The sequence below is a fragment of the Mesocricetus auratus genome, unplaced genomic scaffold, assembly GCF_017639785.1.
Source record: "Mesocricetus auratus isolate SY011 unplaced genomic scaffold, BCM_Maur_2.0 Super-Scaffold_100251, whole genome shotgun sequence".
In the NCBI taxonomy this organism is placed as follows: domain Eukaryota; kingdom Metazoa; phylum Chordata; class Mammalia; order Rodentia; family Cricetidae; genus Mesocricetus; species Mesocricetus auratus.
Genome location: NW_024429258.1, coordinates 13534 through 33124, shown reverse-complemented (window position 1 = coordinate 33124; position 19591 = coordinate 13534). Strand labels below are relative to the sequence as shown.

General features: G+C 38.1%; 1 protein-coding gene across 11 annotated transcripts; it reads right to left on the bottom strand.

Moving 5' to 3' along the window:
• Nucleotides 1-520: 520 nt before the first annotated feature.
• Nucleotides 521-17970, bottom strand: LOC121136473 (A-kinase anchor protein 9-like). Of its 11 annotated transcripts, none has more exons than XM_040736953.1 (9): nt 14236-14313; nt 13293-13491; nt 11940-12030; nt 8091-8279; nt 7068-7280; nt 6150-6217; nt 3564-4213; nt 2049-2183; nt 521-850 (listed from the first exon to the last, which is right to left on the bottom strand). In XM_040736953.1, the coding sequence occupies exons 5-9, from the start codon at nt 7184-7186 to the stop codon at nt 746-748; spliced, it is 1077 nt and encodes a 358-aa protein (XP_040592887.1). In that variant the 5' UTR covers nt 7187-7280; nt 8091-8279; nt 11940-12030; nt 13293-13491; nt 14236-14313; the 3' UTR covers nt 521-745. The 11 variants fall into 11 exon arrangements, with proteins under 11 accessions (XP_040592887.1, XP_040592884.1, XP_040592883.1 ...); XM_040736950.1 differs by having other exon boundaries at nt 8091-8282; nt 14201-14306; XM_040736949.1 differs by having other exon boundaries at nt 14201-14306.
• Nucleotides 17971-19591: the final 1621 nt, after the last annotated feature.

Here is a 19591-nt window from a genome sequence, read left to right as displayed (position 1 = left end):
AATCCCCACATCCTTCCCCAGGGAGGTTGAGGCCCTCCTTGGGGGAATCTCCAGAGTCTCTCATTTCATCCAGGGCAGGACCTAAGCCCTTCCCAATGTATCCAGGCTGAGAGAGCATCCCTCTGTTTGGACTGGGCTCCCAAAGTTCATTCATACACCATGGTAAACATTGATCTATTCCCCAAGGCCCCAGAGATTTCTGAGGCCTCCTCACTGACACTACATTCATGGAGTCTGGATCAGTCCCCTGTTGGCCTCTCAGCCATCACTCTGGGGTTCCAGAGCTCCCCCTTGTCTCGTAAGCTGTCTTTGTGGTTTTCAATTGCATGAACTTGATCCCTTTGCTCACCACTCCTCCATCTCAGTCACCGGGTTCCAGGAGTTCAGTTCAGTGTTTAGCTGTGGGTATCTGTCTCTGCTTCCATCAGTCACTGGATGAAGGTTCATGACATATTAAGAGGATCAAAAGACTTCTCAAAAAAACCTTTACAACGAAGAAAAATGAAAGAGCTGAACCATATCAATGTACTACCTCTTTATTTAAAATATAGATATTTAAAACCAATTTGACAACTATTAACACTGATAACAATACTATCAATTATCTCCTGTGTGCAATGAGATAATTTGCCTGAATAAAACTTTTTTTATGGAGTATCAAACTGAATGCTTCCAGCTGGCTGTAAATTCATGCTAGTGCTCATCAAAACACTTTGGCTTGAAGTTTCTTGTTCTCTGGTCCCAGTCATTTTTTCCCATTAATTTGAGTATATAATGTGTGATTTTCAGCTGGCACAGTCCATCTGTCAGCTTTCTGGAGACATTTCATAGGTGTTCCGTATTCACTGCCCTGTAACAAAGAAAAAGAAAAATTAAGTGAAAAGAGTTGTAGAGATAATGGAATTAACAACCAGGAAGTCTGAATGAGAAAGTACAGAATGCACATGCTATTGAGACAGGGTTTCTCTGTGTAGAACTAACTGTCTTGGAACTAGCTCTTGTAGACCAGGCTGGCCTTGAACTCAGAGAAATGCACCTGCCTCTGTATCCCAAATGCTGGCATTAAAGCCATGAACCACTGCCCCCCTACCCCAGGATCAGTTTTTGTTACTGAAATTTCTCAAAATTTTTTGTCCAAAAATTTGTGTGGGTCTGTTGCAGACAGATGGGCCTTAATTACTAAATATTGCTGTGCATTTCCTAGAAAGTAGGAACAATCTTGTTTTGATTATTTATTTACTTACTCGTTGGGTGTGTCTGTGTACATGCTTCTGCTCCATGGTGGGCATGAGGGAGTCAGAGGACAATCTGTGGGGATTGGTTTTCTCCTCCCACCATGTGGGTTTCAGGGTCAGACTGAGGTTGCTGGGCTGGGCAGTCAATGTTCTTACCTGCTAAGATATCTCTCTGGTGAGAAACATTCTATACAGCCACATACTCTTGGCAAGAGTGATGAAAATTACTATGATATCTAACATGGGGTCCTTACAAAAGTTTTCATCAAATGTCCTTTCCAGGAAAATGAAAAGTGGTACTAGTAAGTCTTTCGCAACCTTGAAACACCTGCAGTGTACAGACTAATTTGTTCTGTGTTCTTTAGTCAAATAAACAAAGCAAAGCCCCTCAAAACCAACAATCTAAGGATGAACATAGAGGACAGTTCATGCTTCAAGTCTTACTTGCATCAAAACAGGAAAATCATACACAGGCCTCACAGTTTCCATACACTTTGGTCCATACTATGATCAAAACAGGAAGAAGTGCACTTGTATTATCAGTTTTTATTTGCATGGCATCTTTGGAATTGTTTAACACACACCTTTCTCCTCCATCAGAGAGTATAGACTAAAAGTATCCCCTCAACCAGTATTCCCAAGGAAAACCAAACAAGCAGGCACTGGTAAAGAAATAAAATAATGGAAGTTTTCTTTAAATCCAAAAAGGCTTTCACTGTCACTGATGTTTAAGGTACACATCTAGGGAATGCACTGAGAGGAAATGAAGAGAGGTAGAACTGGATGCGTTAGGGGCTGTGTTGCTCATCTCACCAAGAGCTCTTCATGGCTGTCTGCTTGTTCTTTATAACCATCTTGTTCTTTGTGAGACACCGATCCGGCTCCAAGAGCTTCAAGTTCATCCAAAAATCCACGGTCTCCACTGGCATGAATTAGATCAACTCTTGTCTGAATGAGAGTTGGAAGGAGAAGACCATTCAGAAACCATGACAAACATGACTGTCCAAAGCATGCCTACACTATAATGTACTTTTGCTAAGGATGACTGCCTCCAATTAGAGGACAAGATGCCAGTACTTGTTAAAATCATCAAGGATGATTTTTTAGAACCATCATTTTCTACGGAGACAAGTAAATCATATCATATATATATATATAATAGTGTATATGTATGTGTGTGTGTGTGTGTGCGTGTTAACATATTTTATTGACATTCAGAATTTCAAATTTATATCATGTTTCTCAAAGAGTGCCAGAATTGACTAAGATATTTTTTAGATGTTATAGGTGGAAAGTCTTATTACTATTTTAATATTTAGTACCCCCACTAAAATAGTTACAAGAGCTGGTAGGAAAAACCCCATATGTTAAAATATTGCCATTTGAAATATAAATTAATTATTGTAATTACCACATTTCTATTACTTTAGAATGTAAATACTGAGAACCTAAAATTCCTTGTGTTGTCTTTTGTGTGGTGAGAAATAACTATGTTTTCAGATCTCTACCTAACAAGATCTCCAACACATTTTCCCCCAGGTATACAATTTCCAAGAGCTAATGGCATTGCCACATTAACTTATTAGAATATTACTGTGAAAATTTTTACATCTTTAAAGAGATGGTGACAAAGGATATGTACCAGAAAGAATCTAAGGCAGTAAATCCCACACAAGTCTGAGAGAATTCAGCTTCCATGCCGTATTTTTGTATTTCTTTTGTTTCAGTGAATAACTTTAATACTAGAACTGATATTCTTACTTGAAAGACACAGAAGATAGGTTGCACTTGCTAGTATAATGATAATAAAACTACACAGTGTTAAACATAATTTGACCTGTGTCAATAGCTTTTGTTCTAGTGTCGGGAACAACATCTAATATAGTCTGTCAACAAATGACAAGCCTAACATGGGAGGAATTAAACAGCTTAATCTCATGTGGCCAATTGTGAGCAGCTGGGCTTCAGGTAGCCAATTAGATGACCCCAAACCCTTTTCCATAACCATTCAAGGCACCCTGTACCTTATTGGGAGTTCTGTCTGGAAGTATCCCCATTGTCTCAAAGTAGAGCTTTCTGAGCCCAAGTACCACAATTCACAAACCACAATTTCTGATTCAAATGAACTGAATCCTCTCCTTTAGGAACAGTGTATTCTCCTGAAGTCTCACTACATATAAGTTGTTTGATATGAACCAAATACCAGACTTATTAATAAAGTATCAGTCAAATTAATGAACAAAGATAAAAAGTTACCTAGAATATTTAAGTGAAAAAAAGCACTGAAAACTAACCTCAGAGATATTCAAATCTTGAATGAAAACTAAACTCAGATATATCCAAATCTTGAAGGCTTCTTTCGTTTTCTTTAATCTCCTGCCTTTTTGTAGTGTCCTCGCCTAGAGGCATCTGCAGCTTCAGTACTTTTTCTATATCAGAAACCCTTTTCTCTGCAATTTCAAGTTGTTTTTCTGTTATAAATTTAGAACGCATTTCAGCTACTTGGTTCTCTAACTGTGCTAGTCTCACAGTTAATGTGCAGATGTCTATTACTGTGTTGTCTCCTGTCAGAGGATTTACATTGTACCTATCTGTCATTTCCGGTTCTGATGCTCTCTTCTCTTGGAAGTACTTCATGTACTGCTGAAAGGTCTCCAGTTGTGCTTGACTAACAATGGCTTCAGCTATTTTTTCTACTAGTAAATTTTGAGGAATATTGATCTTCTTTTGAAGAAGTTCTGGTTTTGACTTTCCTTGCTCCAGGGTTAGTAACTGTGTTTCTAGACTTCTGTAACCTTTGCAGTTTTGTTTAAGGCAACTGAAAGCAGACAGGGTTTTTAGAAGCTCAGAAGAGTCCTGGGCAGAGACATCTTCTGGCTTCAGTGCATCAGCCTGGAGCTCATCAGCAGCCATGCCAACACTTTTCATAGGTACAGCGTGCTGTTGCTCCTGGTCCATGTGTCCTTTGTTCTGAGTTCCTGTTACAAAAAGTTATGTTTGTGAGAAAAGTATAGTAAATGCCGAATAATACATTTTTTATGATTAGAATAAGAACAGAGTTCAACTGAATTAAAACATAAAACACTGACCACATTTTTTTACCACAGGCAAAACTACGTACATTCCAAAGCAAAAACTCTCCTGTATGTGCATACACAAGGAATATAGTAAGCAAATAATGTTAAAATGTTAATCGAGAATAGGGAACAGAAAGAGGAATGAGACGACAGTCAGGGTTTCTGATTAGTTTTGTACTTTATCATGTTAGGTCCATATCCCTGAGCTACCTCTTCATGTTTACAAGTTTGTGCAACAAGGGAACACAAGCACATATGAGGATCCATGTGGTTAGTGCATGAGAGCAGATTCATTTCCTACATCTACTACTTTTCTCATCTGTGACATTTGATAAGATGGTCTTCAGTTTTGTTTTGTGAGCAATTGGGATGAAATGAACTAATGAGTGTAAAGATTAGAGTCTGGTGTGTAGAAAGGACCTCGTGAATATTAGCTGTTGGTAGTGTGGGTGATAAAATATAGACAGCTAAAAGTAAAAAAGAAAAGAACCTTGTAGAATTTTTACACTAACTGATGTGCCAACACTGTATTCAGATCTGGGATCTATAGAAAATACCTTTTCTAAAATAATGCCATTATTATATGTTAATATCAAAGAAAATCAGCCAAAAAACCTCTTAGTAAATAATTTGATGTATTTGATACCATGGGCTTACCAACCTTTCTGCTTTGCAAGGAAAACTATGAAAAAATCAAAGACCAGAGACTTAATATATTAAAAAAAAAACAATTTGTTTCTCTTTGGATGTGAGCCTAGCCTTTAACAGATAAGCCTTCCCTCCAGTGGGGGGAAAGACAGAGAGGGAAAGCAATGAAAGAGAAATTGATAGAGGAAGCCATTATGAGGGTTGAGAAATCTAGCATTAGGGACTTTACCAGGAATTCACAAGGATGACACCAATGAAGAACCTAAGCAATAGTTGAGAGGCTACCTTAACTGCCCTTCCCCTGTTATCAGATTGATGCCTACCTTAATTGGCATGATAGTGCCTTCATCTAGTAACTGATGGAAGCAGTTACAAAGATCCACAGCTAAGTACTGGGCAGAACTCTTTGAGTCCAACTGTAGAGAGGGAAGAGCGATAATATAAACTAAGGGGTCAAGACTTGTTGGGGAAACCAACAGAAACAGCTTTCCCAAGCAAGTAGGAGCTGACTCCAGACCGACAGCTGGGGAACCTGTATAAGAGGAAACCATGCTCCCTGAATGTGTGTTAAAGTTGGGGGATTTGGGGAAGTCTATGCTGCTGCTGGTAGTGAAATCCGTAATTATCCTTAGTGCAAGTACTTGCTTTTTAGAGCCCATTTTCTATGAATAGATACACTGCTTGGCCAAGAAACAGGGGAGAGGGCCTTGGCCCTGCCCCATATAATATAACAGACTTTGATGACTCCCCATGGGAGGCCTCACTCTCTCTGAGCAGTGGATGGTGGGGAGGGAAGAGCGGAGATGGTGATGGGAGTGGGAGGATGGGGAGTAGAGGGAACTGGGATGGGTATCTGAATAAGATTCTTTCAGAAAGATAGAAAGAAATAAAATGATAATAGCAATTTTTAGAAAAGAAAAAAATACTTTGTTTCTTAAAGATACTCAACGTTTTCCTTTGAAAAATCACAATGATTTTGGGCTCTGTGCAAAAACACAAGAAATAAGAAGAAATAAGATAATGGTAATTATAAAACTCAGGTGTTAATAGCAAATCACAACATACTTTTATTATAAAATATGCTGTGTTCTGTTAAAAGAAAATGAAAGGAACATAACAGACAACTATAAATTAGAAATGTTAGTTGAAAATCAAGGGTCACCCAAATTTTGAGTTGTGAGTCTCCTACCCAATAGCATTGCATGCAACTGTGCACATCTGCTCCAGGAGCTGCATCGACCGCAACATCTGCTGGCCCTAGGAGAGGAAACAAAACTATACTCATGTCTCCATCTCCCTGAAATACAATAATTCACATCTGCACACATTAAAATGCTGATGTCACTGCTACCCACAGTTCCATGTCTCTTGCATATGTTGTATGTATGACATGAAATCTTTAAATCTTAAAACTTCCAGCCCTAAACCTGTGCCAAACTACTTTGAGCAACCCCCCCCCAGAGGGGAAAAATGTATGTTTAATTTCTATATTGATAAAACTAGACAAATTCCAAGTTTATAGATCCAAACTATACATTTAAAATCAAAGAAGGTTCGATATTAGGATTTAAAGTCCATAGTCACAAAGACACATATTTCCCACTCAACAAGCTATAAAATCAAGATGTAAAAATCAGCCATTATGAAGTTAAATGTTCTGTGAATGCTTCTAAATGAGATGTCAGATGTCTTCTGCTCTCTCTGGCTTGCAAGTCCACACTGCCCACACCTGCTCATGACCAGCAGCAGATGAGGGTTCACAACACACTCATGACCTCTCTCCCACTAAAAGATCTCTCTTTACCCATTTCCTAAGCATGCACCCTCAATAAATGTAGCTTTTTTTCTTTTTGATACAGATGATTGAGAATAAATGAATAATTCTATTGTCCTGTTAATGGTTAAAGCCTTAAAAGGCAAAATAGAAAATATGATTACATGAAAATGGTTAATAACTCATTTGCCTTTAAAGTATATTTTCTTATGATTTTTCAAGTTTGTCTGTAATACATACAAATAACAGCACTGGAGAGGATAGTTTGTCACATGAGCATCTGAAGAGTAAAGACAGGAGAGGAACTATAAGACACAAAGTCTCAGTACATACGCTGCTCCACTGGGCCAGCCCCTGCTCTCAAGGCCTCCTTCTGCCTGGACAGCAATGCTCGCTCCTCCTGTATTTGCTGTTGCTCTTCTTCGTGTTCTTGAAGTCTCCCACTCATGCATAGCAACTCGTGCTCTAGATGATCTATCGTGCAGGCGTTTTCCTGAATTTGTCTTTCCAAAAGAATTCTTTCATCCAAATTCCCATCAACAATACCTGTAAGACACAATGTAGGGAAATGGAATTGCTTCTAATTTAAATTCAACATGATGCTTTGTTTTTTGAGACAGGGTCTCACTAGCATACCCTAAGCTAGCCTTGAACATTGTGATGCTCCTGCCTCAGCCTTCTAAGTATTGAGATAGCAGATGTGTACATCTAGGCCAAGCTTACCATCAGATGTTAATAGTAACAATAAAACCATCCTATTAGCAAAACTTTCAATCACTTCATCCTATTAAAAGCCTGCTGCCGAGCTTTGCTGTCATGTTGCAGGAAGTTTCCTTGCTTACTGTACATAAACATGAAATCTCCCTAAACTGTCTAGTAGTTTGCTATAATAAAGAACACAACACACATATGTAATACAGTTTATTATACATATGGAAATAAGCAGAATCCTAACATACATCAAGTGTTGTGAATTTAACCACATTTAAGAATTACTAGAGAAGGTTGATATTGTAAGCAATTCTAGAAGATCAGCACCCTAAACAGCCTGAGAGAATAGAAAAGGATATTAGAGGTTAAATCTGCAATAACATTTAATTATGACCTCATAGCATACAAATAACAGCTTTAGCCTTAGTTTTCTCACTTTGAGGAAAAAACCTCAGACTCACCACCATCTACATTTGAATCATTGAAATTTTTAAATGTTACCTCTAATTCTATAAATTCTTTTACTAATGTTCATGTGTGTTTGTGTGTGCATTCTTAAATTTTTTATTGGCTTAGGGAAACTCAGAGGACAAACTTTAATAATTTTTCAATGGTGACTTTCAATTAGACTGGGGGTTTACAAACCTGTTTTAAGACTGAAACATCTCCTGTATCAGTGACCAAAGGCAAGGCATTTACATTCAGCTTCATTGAGATCAACTGCTGGATTCTCTCTGGACCTGGACTGTTCCTGTACATGCTCATTCAGTTCATGTAGGCACCTCGATGACTCTGTTTTTACTTGGTTCTGTCTAAATGACTCAAGCATCTCTTCTGCTTTGTAACATATAATTATGACATGATTAATTATATTAATATATTGGCTGTTTAGAAACATATTTTATATTATATTTAGAATTATGTATAGTTAGATGCTAATATTAATGTCCTTTATGAGACATTACTTTTATCTAAGCTATAAACTATTATTTTACTTACATGTTAAATATAAAACTTGGTAGTTATATCTTGGAGATGCACAAAGTACATATAAACTTACAGATTCCCAAGACTATCTGTGACCCTGTCATACATACAACTACTTGCTTTTAGAAGGTTCAGATACATACTGATTGAGACAGGCAACAAGGAAGTCCTTTTAGGGGCACAGATGACACAAGCAGGGACAATGCCTTCTTTGAATCCACAGAGCTGAACCAGTAGCAGTGAACCATTTCCCTCCTGCTTCAAATCTGTGCCTCCAGACTGTTTTGCCATCCTGCCATGCATGAATGAGTGTGCTGATAGCATTTGAAGGGTACTTGATTTGTAATGTTTCTATAGCCTATGATTTTTCAATAAGTGGAATACCTTTAGAAACTTTAAAGTTATTTACAAATTCTTTCAGAAATACAAAGCTTTTATTTATTATGCCTATGTCTTATAGTTTCATTATGGCACCCCTGTGATTTTCTTTGTGATGACATGTATTAGTCTACCACAAAGTACACTAAGTACTAAAATAGTTAAACAGCCATAATTATTTATAATTAATTAATGAACAGTATAATTACTTATATAGATAACATATTGATACAATTATTAACATATTATATTAATATATATGAACATTAGTATTACTTCTGTGCTCACATCTGAGTACTATTTACAGTAAAACTCAGACTGTAGTGTCACTAATCCTTATGGTCACTCTAAATCTATGGTTCTCAATCTTTCTAATGCTGCTACACTATAGTACAGTTCATTATGTTTCAGTGACCCCAACCATAAAGTCATTGAACCAGTAATTGTCCAAAATATCCACATGCAACAATTCTTGTCTTAATAAGATGTTTAAAATATCACTGAGAACATTATTTCAATGAGAATTCATATGAAATGTAAAATATATCACCACAATAGAATAATGATTTTATATAAACACCTTTACTTGGGAAAAGGATTTAACTCTTTTTAAATGTAAAATACACATTTGTGGAGATTGCAAAGAAACATGGCCAGAAAGTATGAACTCATCTGTACAGAAATACTTTTTTTAATTTAGTAGCAACAGCTGTTTGCAAAAGTACCAATCACTTCCGCATAAGCATATATAAATCTCTCCAGTAAATTACTTAATTGCTACCTACTAAATATGTGAACTCTCTTAGAGTTCAAAGCCATAACCAACAGAGGTGCATTTTTTTCCATATTTCAAATGTACAACAGAAATTCAACGAAGGATTTGAAACAAAATAAAATCCTGCTTTATATGAGTAAATTGCCAAATCCTTAATTTTATCTGTCATTTCACGAGATTTAAGCTAGTTTGCTTGACAGTATACTTAAAAATTTACAATACGAACTAGATGGAGATCACAGCTCTGCTGCTGGAAGTTTGAAGTGTGGAGCTCCGGGATGATTCCCTATGTGTCATTCACTGTTTAAGAGTTTTATGAAGATAAGACTTTTGCTACATGAGGACCCATTCATCAGCACCAGGAACTGGGATCTTGGGGATTCCTGAACACTGGTCGAAAGATGGCCTGTTTTGTTTCCCCACAGTGAGACCAGGGTACTGAAACTGATTTCCCAAGAATAAGGCAGTCGTGTGTGTGTGTAGTGTGTGTGTGTGTGTGTTGTGTGAGTGTGTGTGTGTTATAACAACAAAGAAAAAGAGGCGTGAATCTGAGAATTAAGAGGGGCACATTGGGGAGATCTGAGAATGGAAAAGGAACAGAGGAGCTAATGTCACTATACTTTAATCAAAATGACATAAAACCAGACAAAATTTAAACAAAATTTAACATGCTTAGATAAGAAAACAACAAGTCTACTTGATCATGGTGGATGATTTTTTTTCTGATGTGTCCTCAGATTTGATTTGCTAGTATTTTATTGAGTATTTTTGCATCAATGTTCATGATGGAAATTGGTCTGTAGTTCTCTTTCTTAGTTGTGTCTTTCTGTGGCTTGGGTACCAAGGTAATTGTAGACTCGGAAAAAGAGTTTGGCAGCGAACCTCCTGCTTCTATTGTGTGGATTAGTTTGAGGAGTATTGGAGTTAACTCTTCTTTGAATTTCTGGTAGAATTCTGCACTGAAGCCTTCTGGGCCAGGATATTGTTTTGGTTGGGAGACTTTTGATGACTGTTTCTATTTCATTAGGGGTTATAGGTCTATTAAGATTGTTTATCTGTTCTTGATTTAATTTTGGCAGGTGAAATCTATCCAGAAAAATGTCCATTTCCTTTAAATTTTCAAATTTTGTGGAGTACAGGTAACATGGTATGTACTCACTCATATATGGATGTTAGACATGGAGCAGGGCATTGCCAGCCTACATTCCCACTGCCAGAGAGTCTGGGAAGAAGGGAGGACCCTAAGAGAGATATGCATGGTAACCTGGAGAAGGGTTATGGGATGAGATCTCCTAATTGGATTGGGAGGGGAGAGGAGTGCAGAAGGGATGGGAGTAAGAGAGAGGGAAGAGAGAAAGGGAGAGGAGGATATAGAGGGTCAGGAAGGTTGAGCCAGGGTAAGAATAGAGGAGAGAAGGATGAGAGATACCATAACAGAGGGAGCCATTATAAGTTGGAGGAGAGATCTGGCACTAGTGAGATCTTCACAGTTATACCAGAATACACCAACTGGTGTTAAGGCTACCTTAAATTCCCTCCCATGACAATGAGATTGATGACTTCCTTATATGTCATCCTAGAACCCTCATCCAGGGGCTGATGGAGGCAGAGAGAGATACCCACAGCTAAAAACATAACTGAATTCTTGGAACCCAATTGCAAAGAGGAGTGTTGAACAATGGAATCCAGATCAGGCTAGGGAAACCAACAGAGGCAACTGACCTAAACAAGGGGGAACGCATGGACCCCAAACTGATGACTGAGAGGCCAGCATGGCACGGATCCAGACCACCCCTCTCAACCTGTGTTTCAGAGAAGAGGCCTCGGCAATCTATGTGGTCTTGGGGAATAGGGAAGTATTTATTCCTGGCATACAAATACACTCTGGGAGCCCATTCCACATGGAGGGATGCTCTCTCAGTCTGGACACATAGGGGAGGACCTAGGCCCTGCCCTGGATGATGTGGCAGACTTTGAAAATCCCTCATGGAAGCCCTTATCCTCCCTGAGAAGTGGAGGGGAGATGGAGTAGGGTGGGGCTTGAGAGGATTGTGGGTCCAGGGGAGGAGGAAAGGGAGCGGGAACTGAGAGTAACATGCGTAAAAAGATAAATAAAAAAAGGAGACAAAAACCCACCATGACCAAAAAGCCAAAAGAAAGAAAGAAAGAAAGAAAGAAAGAAAGAAAATAACAAGTACTAGTGTTTACTTTTCCTTGGGCTAAGAAAAAAATGCAAGTCTTTAAAAAATGTATTAAATCTTTTCTCCTTAGTAAATAGCTAACAAAACACATTCATAAAAATGATAGCAAAATCAGGGTATTTAATGTTTAAAAATAAAGGGAAGAAATAATACCTCTATTATGATGATGACGTGGTCAGGTCGACAATTTCCACGGCAAACTGTTTTCTGTAAATCACTGTCTTTGAATACCATTGAATCAACACTAAATATAAACAAAAGATGGTGGTTAATGTTAATAAGGGTTTTGAGTCATTTTGTAAAGTTTATAGCATAAAATCATATAGTGGGAAAGGGGAAAAAAACATGAAACATGATATGTCAAGGCTTACTGATACTATACCATAAGTCACAAATTTTTCTAACTTTTTCACTTAAAAGTAATGTGATGACAAGAGAATTTTCACGGATCAACAGATAAACTTTACACCATTTTATAAAGTATATTAATATATTCATACAGGCATTAGTTTTATGGTTATTAATGATACATTATCTAGTAAAAAGTCTGCCAAAATACCAATTTTATTAAAACATATTTAACACACACACACACACACACACACACACAGAAAACAACATTCAGAATGAACACCATCAGTGGGAATGAGGTAAATGGGCAGGAAGACAAGGTTCCCAGTTACATAGGGACTTTTGGAGTTTGCTGTTTTTATTCTACTCTTCGTGTAGTCTTCAGCATGTGTCTCTATTTTACATTGTTCTACAAACATTCACTAATTTATGTTTTTCTAAAACGTTTAATACCCATAATAAAAATAAAGCAACATGAACATTTAGGAACACAGGAGACGAAAAAGGGAGAAAACTATAGTTTTCATTTTTAGGAAATAAAATTACTCAGTCCCCATTCACATGTATCCATACTGCCTTTTTTGTTCCATTCTGTATTTTAATTTTCCAATTTCTTACTTTTTCTTTTCTGCTCTACTCTTCTTTCTCCTATTCTCTTTCATGTTTTGTTCTGTCTAAAACATTCCATACACAAATGATGTTATTGTCTAGCTTTATCACTTAACTTCTGATGGCATCTAGCCCTTTCAAACATTCAGTAATATAAATAATGCTACAATCTCAAATACTACAAAGATATCTTTGATGTTTGCCTCCTATTTCTCTGTGATAAAATCCTAATTGATGTTAAGTGCAATATCCGGGATCCTGACACTTCATGGGCTATGACTTCATTCTGTAAGCTTTATAGGTATTTATCACAAATTGCAAAAGACCAGTTTGGTTAACACTGAATTCACTGCTACCATTTAGACCTAATGTGTCCAAACTTCCTATGTGGTTTCATCAATTACATAAATGAAGTCAAGTCCCATATTCTCTACCAAAACACACGGGTCCTATTATGTTCTCTATACTTCCAATGGCATGTCTACCATATGTATCTGTAATCATCCCTTATTCTATTTTCCTGGTATTCTAGCACAAGATGGATACCTTGGATGTGCTGACCGTCCATGGATGGTCTCAAAGCTTCCCTGAACTGTCGGGATCTCTGTTCCATAATGAGCTTCAGTTGATTTCAGCTGCTGCTCTAAGGTGTTCACAGGGCTCTCTAACACCTGAAGCTGCTTTTCATGTTCTTTCATGTCTTGACTCTCCGGCAGAGAAGAAAGTTCACTCTCATGACTGATGTCTGTGTCATAGGAACAGAACCAAAGGCACACTTTGGTCCACGTTTCTTGGTGACAAAGCAGCATTACTTGTGTGTATGAAAAATAATTGTGATGGTTTAAAACATGCTTTTAGTTATAACTTTTTCTTCTTATTTAAAAAAGCCATTATGATTCAAGACTACTTTTACTATCCTCCTGTTTGTAGAATCACAAAATCTAACAAAGTTTCAAACAATTTAGAAACATAGAGTGTGAGAAATTATAAGGACAAAAGAGAAGAAGAGTCTGAACTGTCACGTTAAAGATGAGAAAACTGAATGAGAAGATGACCATGAAGGTTCATCAGATTACCACAGGGTTTTAAGGAAAGCCCATTTGGGTGTAAAAGTACTGCAACATGTGTGGCGACCACCTCGACCAGCAAAGAAGATGTGACTCTTCTCCAAGCAGTTTATTCAGGAACCTTGAAACAGTCTTCTTCTTCTCTCCGGGGGAAAAGCCCGCCCACAGCTTATATGGCCTAGGCATAGCCAACCCTAGCATGCTACTTGGCAATAGCAGATAGGTCCACACACGGAAGCAAGCCGTGGACCCAAGCCTTGGCCAAATATGGAGTTGTTTACTCTGAGAGTGCTCACAGTCGGGAGGGTGGTAGGCGGAAGCCGGCGCCATCTTTAAGGCGCAGCACATCGCAGCTCTCCACAAACATGTTCTACACTTAAAATTTACCAGTGTTCTGTAAACCAGCCTGAGAGCATACTGACAAAATCCCTGATTCCTCTTCTGCCACATTTTCCTCTGCAAACTCAAGTTTCCCACCATCTGTTTGTGTTCGTGAATCTATTGAAAACAGAATAACGATGACATAAACATACAATCCGGGACTTTGAAATCTATATTAAAACAATTGAAGAACTTTGAATTAAGTTTTTTTAATCCCCTATATTTTTGTTGCTCTGAAACAATCAAACACTTTGTTTCCTTTTGATAAGTGATTCACTGTCATATTCATGGGTATGAAATTGTATTACCAATGCTCTTTTATATGCAGAGAAACATTCACTTTCCAGAAACAAATGTTTAACAGCAATTTAAACTGAAAGCCCTTTGAAAATTTAGTACAAGCAACAGACTTTTAATTACCATTACTTGACAACTTAATTTTTATTTATGTCAGGATGATGAATTTAAGTAACTGACAAGTAGTATACTGCTCATTACAAAAACACACTGTCCCAAAATTTAAGAATCTGCATATTCAACATTAAGACAAGGCAAAGGAAGATTACAAAATCACCTTAAAGGTACACACAAACACCCACATACCCAATGAGATAGAGAGAGATTATGTGTGTGTGTGTGTGTGTGTGTGTGTGTGTGTGCATCTATCTCTTCAGAGAGTTTATTAACTAGCTGAGGAAATAAGACCATTCGAGAAGCAATACTTATGACATCTGAGTACAATGACAGTGACTCTGAGGAGAGACTGAAGTGCATCTGAACAACTGGGGAAGAACCCAGATTTCACCTGGGTATTAATAGTTTATAGCAAGGACTTTCTGGAAAGGCTCTGTGAGATGACCTATGCACTAAGAAGTAAAATCAATGACCTGTTGACAGGGGCTTATATTGGATGAAAAGGGTAAATAAAGCTCGTTAAGTAAAGTACATCTAAATTACAAGGGGAAAGGGTCTTGACTTGCTGGACAAGACCAATATAGTATGCTAGGAAAACCAGTCAGTATCAGGAAACAAAGAGTTCTAAGAGGCTATTTTCATTGGTCCCTACTCTTTTTATTAGGTGTCCTCTACCACATGCCTACCTCCTGAATATTTTTTTTATTTCCTTGCTTGTGTGTGTATGTGTGTGAGCACACATGGTTGCATATGTACAATATATATGGGAATGCATGCACAGGGAAGTCAGAGGTCAACAGCAGATGTTTTCCCCTTCAGTTTCTCAACACATCTGGAACTTCTCTATTAGACTGGAATGGTTGGCCAGCAAGCCCCAGGGATCCTCCTGTCTCTACTCTCAAACTGGGATTACAGGACATGCCACCTTTGCTATGAATTTGGAGGCTTTAAACTCAGGTCCACTTCTTGCACAGCAAGCACTTACTGAGCTGCTCTCCAGCCCCTGAGGACACTTGAACAGGGGAATCTTACCTGTCATTTCCCAGGGGAAATAATAAAAAACACCAGACAATATAATTACAGCCTAATACTTTTATATCTTTGCTCAATTCATTCATAAATACCTACGGAGCCTTTACCATGTGCAATCCAACTGCTGTGGTAACAGGAAAGAATAAGCACAGAATTCTCTTACTTGAAAGTTTGGAGTCTTAGATCTTGAAAATACCACAGGGAAGGCTTTACCCTCCCTGGGTAGCAGAAAGGGGTTGGGGGGCAGCGGAAGAGGGGATGGAGGGGGAACTGTGATTGACATGTAAAACATGACTGTAATTTAAAGAAAAAAATTTATATATACAAAAAAAGAAAGTTTGGAGTCTTGTGGAAGAGGTAGATCTATAAACAATTATAATAAAATGAAAAGTAATGAGATACAAACATATGCTTAACAGAGAGCTTTGAAACATGAAAGAAAGTAGGCTATCCAGGCATCTACGCCAAGAGAAGCTCAGAGAACAGAGGAAAAATGTCTAAGCCTAGGAAGGCAAGAGAGGATGACACAAGAAAGTGACATTTAAACCAACAGGAACAAGAAACAGGCACCCGGAGGAGGAGGAGTACCACTAGGAAAAGGAAAATCATTCAACAAAGCCCAGGAGTGAGAGTTTCAGTTCCTCTAGCTGAGAGGCTGATGTAGTGCGGTCCTGACCTGATGCTAAAGGACCTGGCATGGTCTGCGTCACAACTGTGGTAGCATATAAAGTGTGTTACTTTTGTTTGTGCTGCATTTGTTTAACTCTGTGAAGCTGTGTTACTGTGTCTGTCTAAAACCCCTGGTGATCCTAATAAAGAGCTGAAAGGCCAATAGCAAAACAGGAGCAAGGATAGGAGGGTGTGGCAGGCAGAGTGTAAACAGAAGGAGAACTGAGGAGGTGGAGCAGCAGGAGGTCCAGGAGAGGAGGACATCAGGGCTCAGCTGCCCAGCCACCCTGATACCCAGCCAGGAAGCTGAAGGATAAGAAGGAAAATAAGACAAGCAGAAGTAAGAAGGATAAAAGCCCAGAGGAAAATGTAAAAGGGCTAGAAACAGCCAACATAAGGCCAGGCCCTCATCACTAAGAATACGTCTGAGTCTGTGATGGTGGCCGTGCAAAAGCCAGAAGAGTAAAAGAGCAAAAGCCTCACACAAGGCACAGATAACTGGCAGTGAAAAACTCACTCATTACTCAATGTGCAGAGGAGAGTGTAGAGAGAGTGCTAGATGTCTGTCTTTAGAACGGCCTGCTTATGAGCTTTTCTCTTGGCATTAATTGAGAAACCTAGTGAAGAGCTCTCTATGCCTATACAGACCTCTCCATGTGCTAGCATGGGCAACATTGCTGCTTAGAAAAAGCACTATGGTCTAGTCCGTGTGAACACTTGTGGAGGCTGCTTATCTGCACTTGATAGAAAACTTTGGACTCCTAAGTTACAATGTGCAGTGTGGGTACACGATGTGCACATGTTATTACACTCACACTGGAAGAACTAAAGTGACTCTACTGAAAGAGGACGTGTGCACCTGCTTCCTTTGGGACTCTGGCCATGAATCCTTTCAAGTCCTTCCATGGATGCCTTTGCCTGTGTGCTTCTGTTGTGATGGGACCTCGCCCTATATACAACTAAAAATCTTGAAAAGTTACAAAACCTTTTAACAGAACTGAATGCCAAAACTGTGTCAAATAAATGAAGGTGTCTTTTGCCATATTTTTCTACAACTTGAAAATTTGAATAGACATCTTGTTGAATTTCTAATTCTATTAAGTTACATTATGTTGTACAAGTCATCTTACCTGATTTTTAAGAACACATTATAAACTAACTATACCAGAAGAAAATTTACACAGATGATACAATGTAATAATATGATTTTTGTGCAAACTAACTAATCATCTTCTTCAAAATTTAAATACAGGACCATTGCCTTAAGAAACAGGCTGAGGGCATACTTCATTGATAGACTGCTGTCCTACAGATTGCCTTTGTGGGGGCTGAAGTGATGGCTCAGAGGTTAAGAACACAGGCTGCGCTTCCAGAGTCAAGGTATCTACACAATTAAATACAATTGTTTCATTTGCTTAATATTTGACATTCACATACACTTCATCATGACTCAGAGAGTTACAGATTACTCAACTTCTCCAAATTTCTTCAGCAGACAGATATAAATGTTCTCAGAGAAACATAAATGGTTAATATATTTCTACTAGCCTTTTCTATATTCACTTATTTTTAGAATTTCTTGAATAACAGAACAGCAGATAATAAAATAAATACAAAGACCATATTTTACACCTCACAGACCTTGCTTAACTGCATCTGCAGTGTCACAAACTTGTTGTGTTCATCTGTGGTTTTACTTAGATGGTTTTGAATGGCATCATGAAACTCTGGATGAGAAACAAGCATTACAATCATTTCACTTCACTGTATAAGTTCACCTTTATAGAAATTATAGTATACCTAATTACAACCCTAGAAAGCCACCTGGAAGTAATAGGTCCCATATATCTAGTAATATTTTTTTAAAAATCATGACTCTGAAATAAGTGTTATGAAATTAACTTGAAAATGTCATCCCAATATACATTCTGTAGCTACTTGTTGGGGGGTTGTTCATTACCTATATAATATATATACTGGGAAGATACAACTGTGTAGTAACACCAAGAAATTTAAGTTGGAATTTGTCGAGTGCAAAACAAAACCCTAAAACCATGAATGAAGAAATTAATGTCCTTCTTTGTTTAGCCAATGGGTGGCCTGGAATTATTATGCAGACCCGAAGGCCTAGGACTCACAGATATCCACCTGCCTCGCCCCTGAGCATGTGCTACCATACTTGGAAAAGGATATTTCTTACTGTAGCTAACTCCTCAATGGTTTTGTCATTCACTTCTAAAATTATAAACCATTAATTTAAACTTGGTAAACAGTAATTTCTTTTTTCTTTCTTTCAATTTTTTTCTTTTTTTATTTCTTTAATTTTAAATAGCTTGCTTCACATGTCAATCCCAGCTCCCTGTCTCTGCCATCCTTCTGCACCTCCCCACCATACCCCCAGATCCTCCCACCCAATCCCCACTTCCATCCTCACAGGGCATATCTAGAGTTTGTCATTTAGCTCAGGGAAGGGTCCAGGCACTCCCCTAAGAGTCCAGGCTGAGAGATCATCCCTCTTTGTATTATGGACACACAAAGTCCATTTGTATGCCAGGAATAGATTCTGGTCTACTGCCCAGAACCCCATAGGTTGCCCAGGCCTCCTCACTGACTCTCACACACTTGGGGTCTGATCAGTCCCAGGCTGGCCTCCCAGCTGTTGGATCTGATGTCCAAGAGCACTTCTTTGTTCAAATCAACTGTCTCTGCTGGATTCACCAACCCTTTATTTGCCAATTTGCTCATCGCTCCTCTCTCTCTGTCACTGGGTTCTATGGGTTCAGTTCAGTATTTAACTGTGGGTGTTTGCTTCTGCTTCCATCAGTCACTGGATGAAGGTTCTCATTCCTCATCTCTAGGGTACCATGCATATCTCTCTTAGGCTATTTCCTGTTTCCCAGACTCTCTGTCAGTGTGGCACTGCAGAGTGTCATTCACTTTTAAAATTATAAACCATTAATTTAAACCTAGCAATCTCAGTAATTTCTTTAAGAACTTAAAAGGAGCTACAGTTGGAACCGTTAACAGAAAGAAGTAGAATAAAGAAATAAGTGGGAATACAGAAATAGCGGTGAAAGAAATAAGCAAAGGTAGGAAGTCTTAATTATGTGCATTGTATGATTGTTACACTATAAAGACTGAAAGTGTACATTAAATCACATAAATTTCATCTCTAAAGAAAGATACTAAGACAGAAAACTTATCTATAATAAAGTTGTGATTAAAACTAAGTTTATAAGCAATTGACATAAGCCAAGTGAATAATGTTTAACACTATGGTAA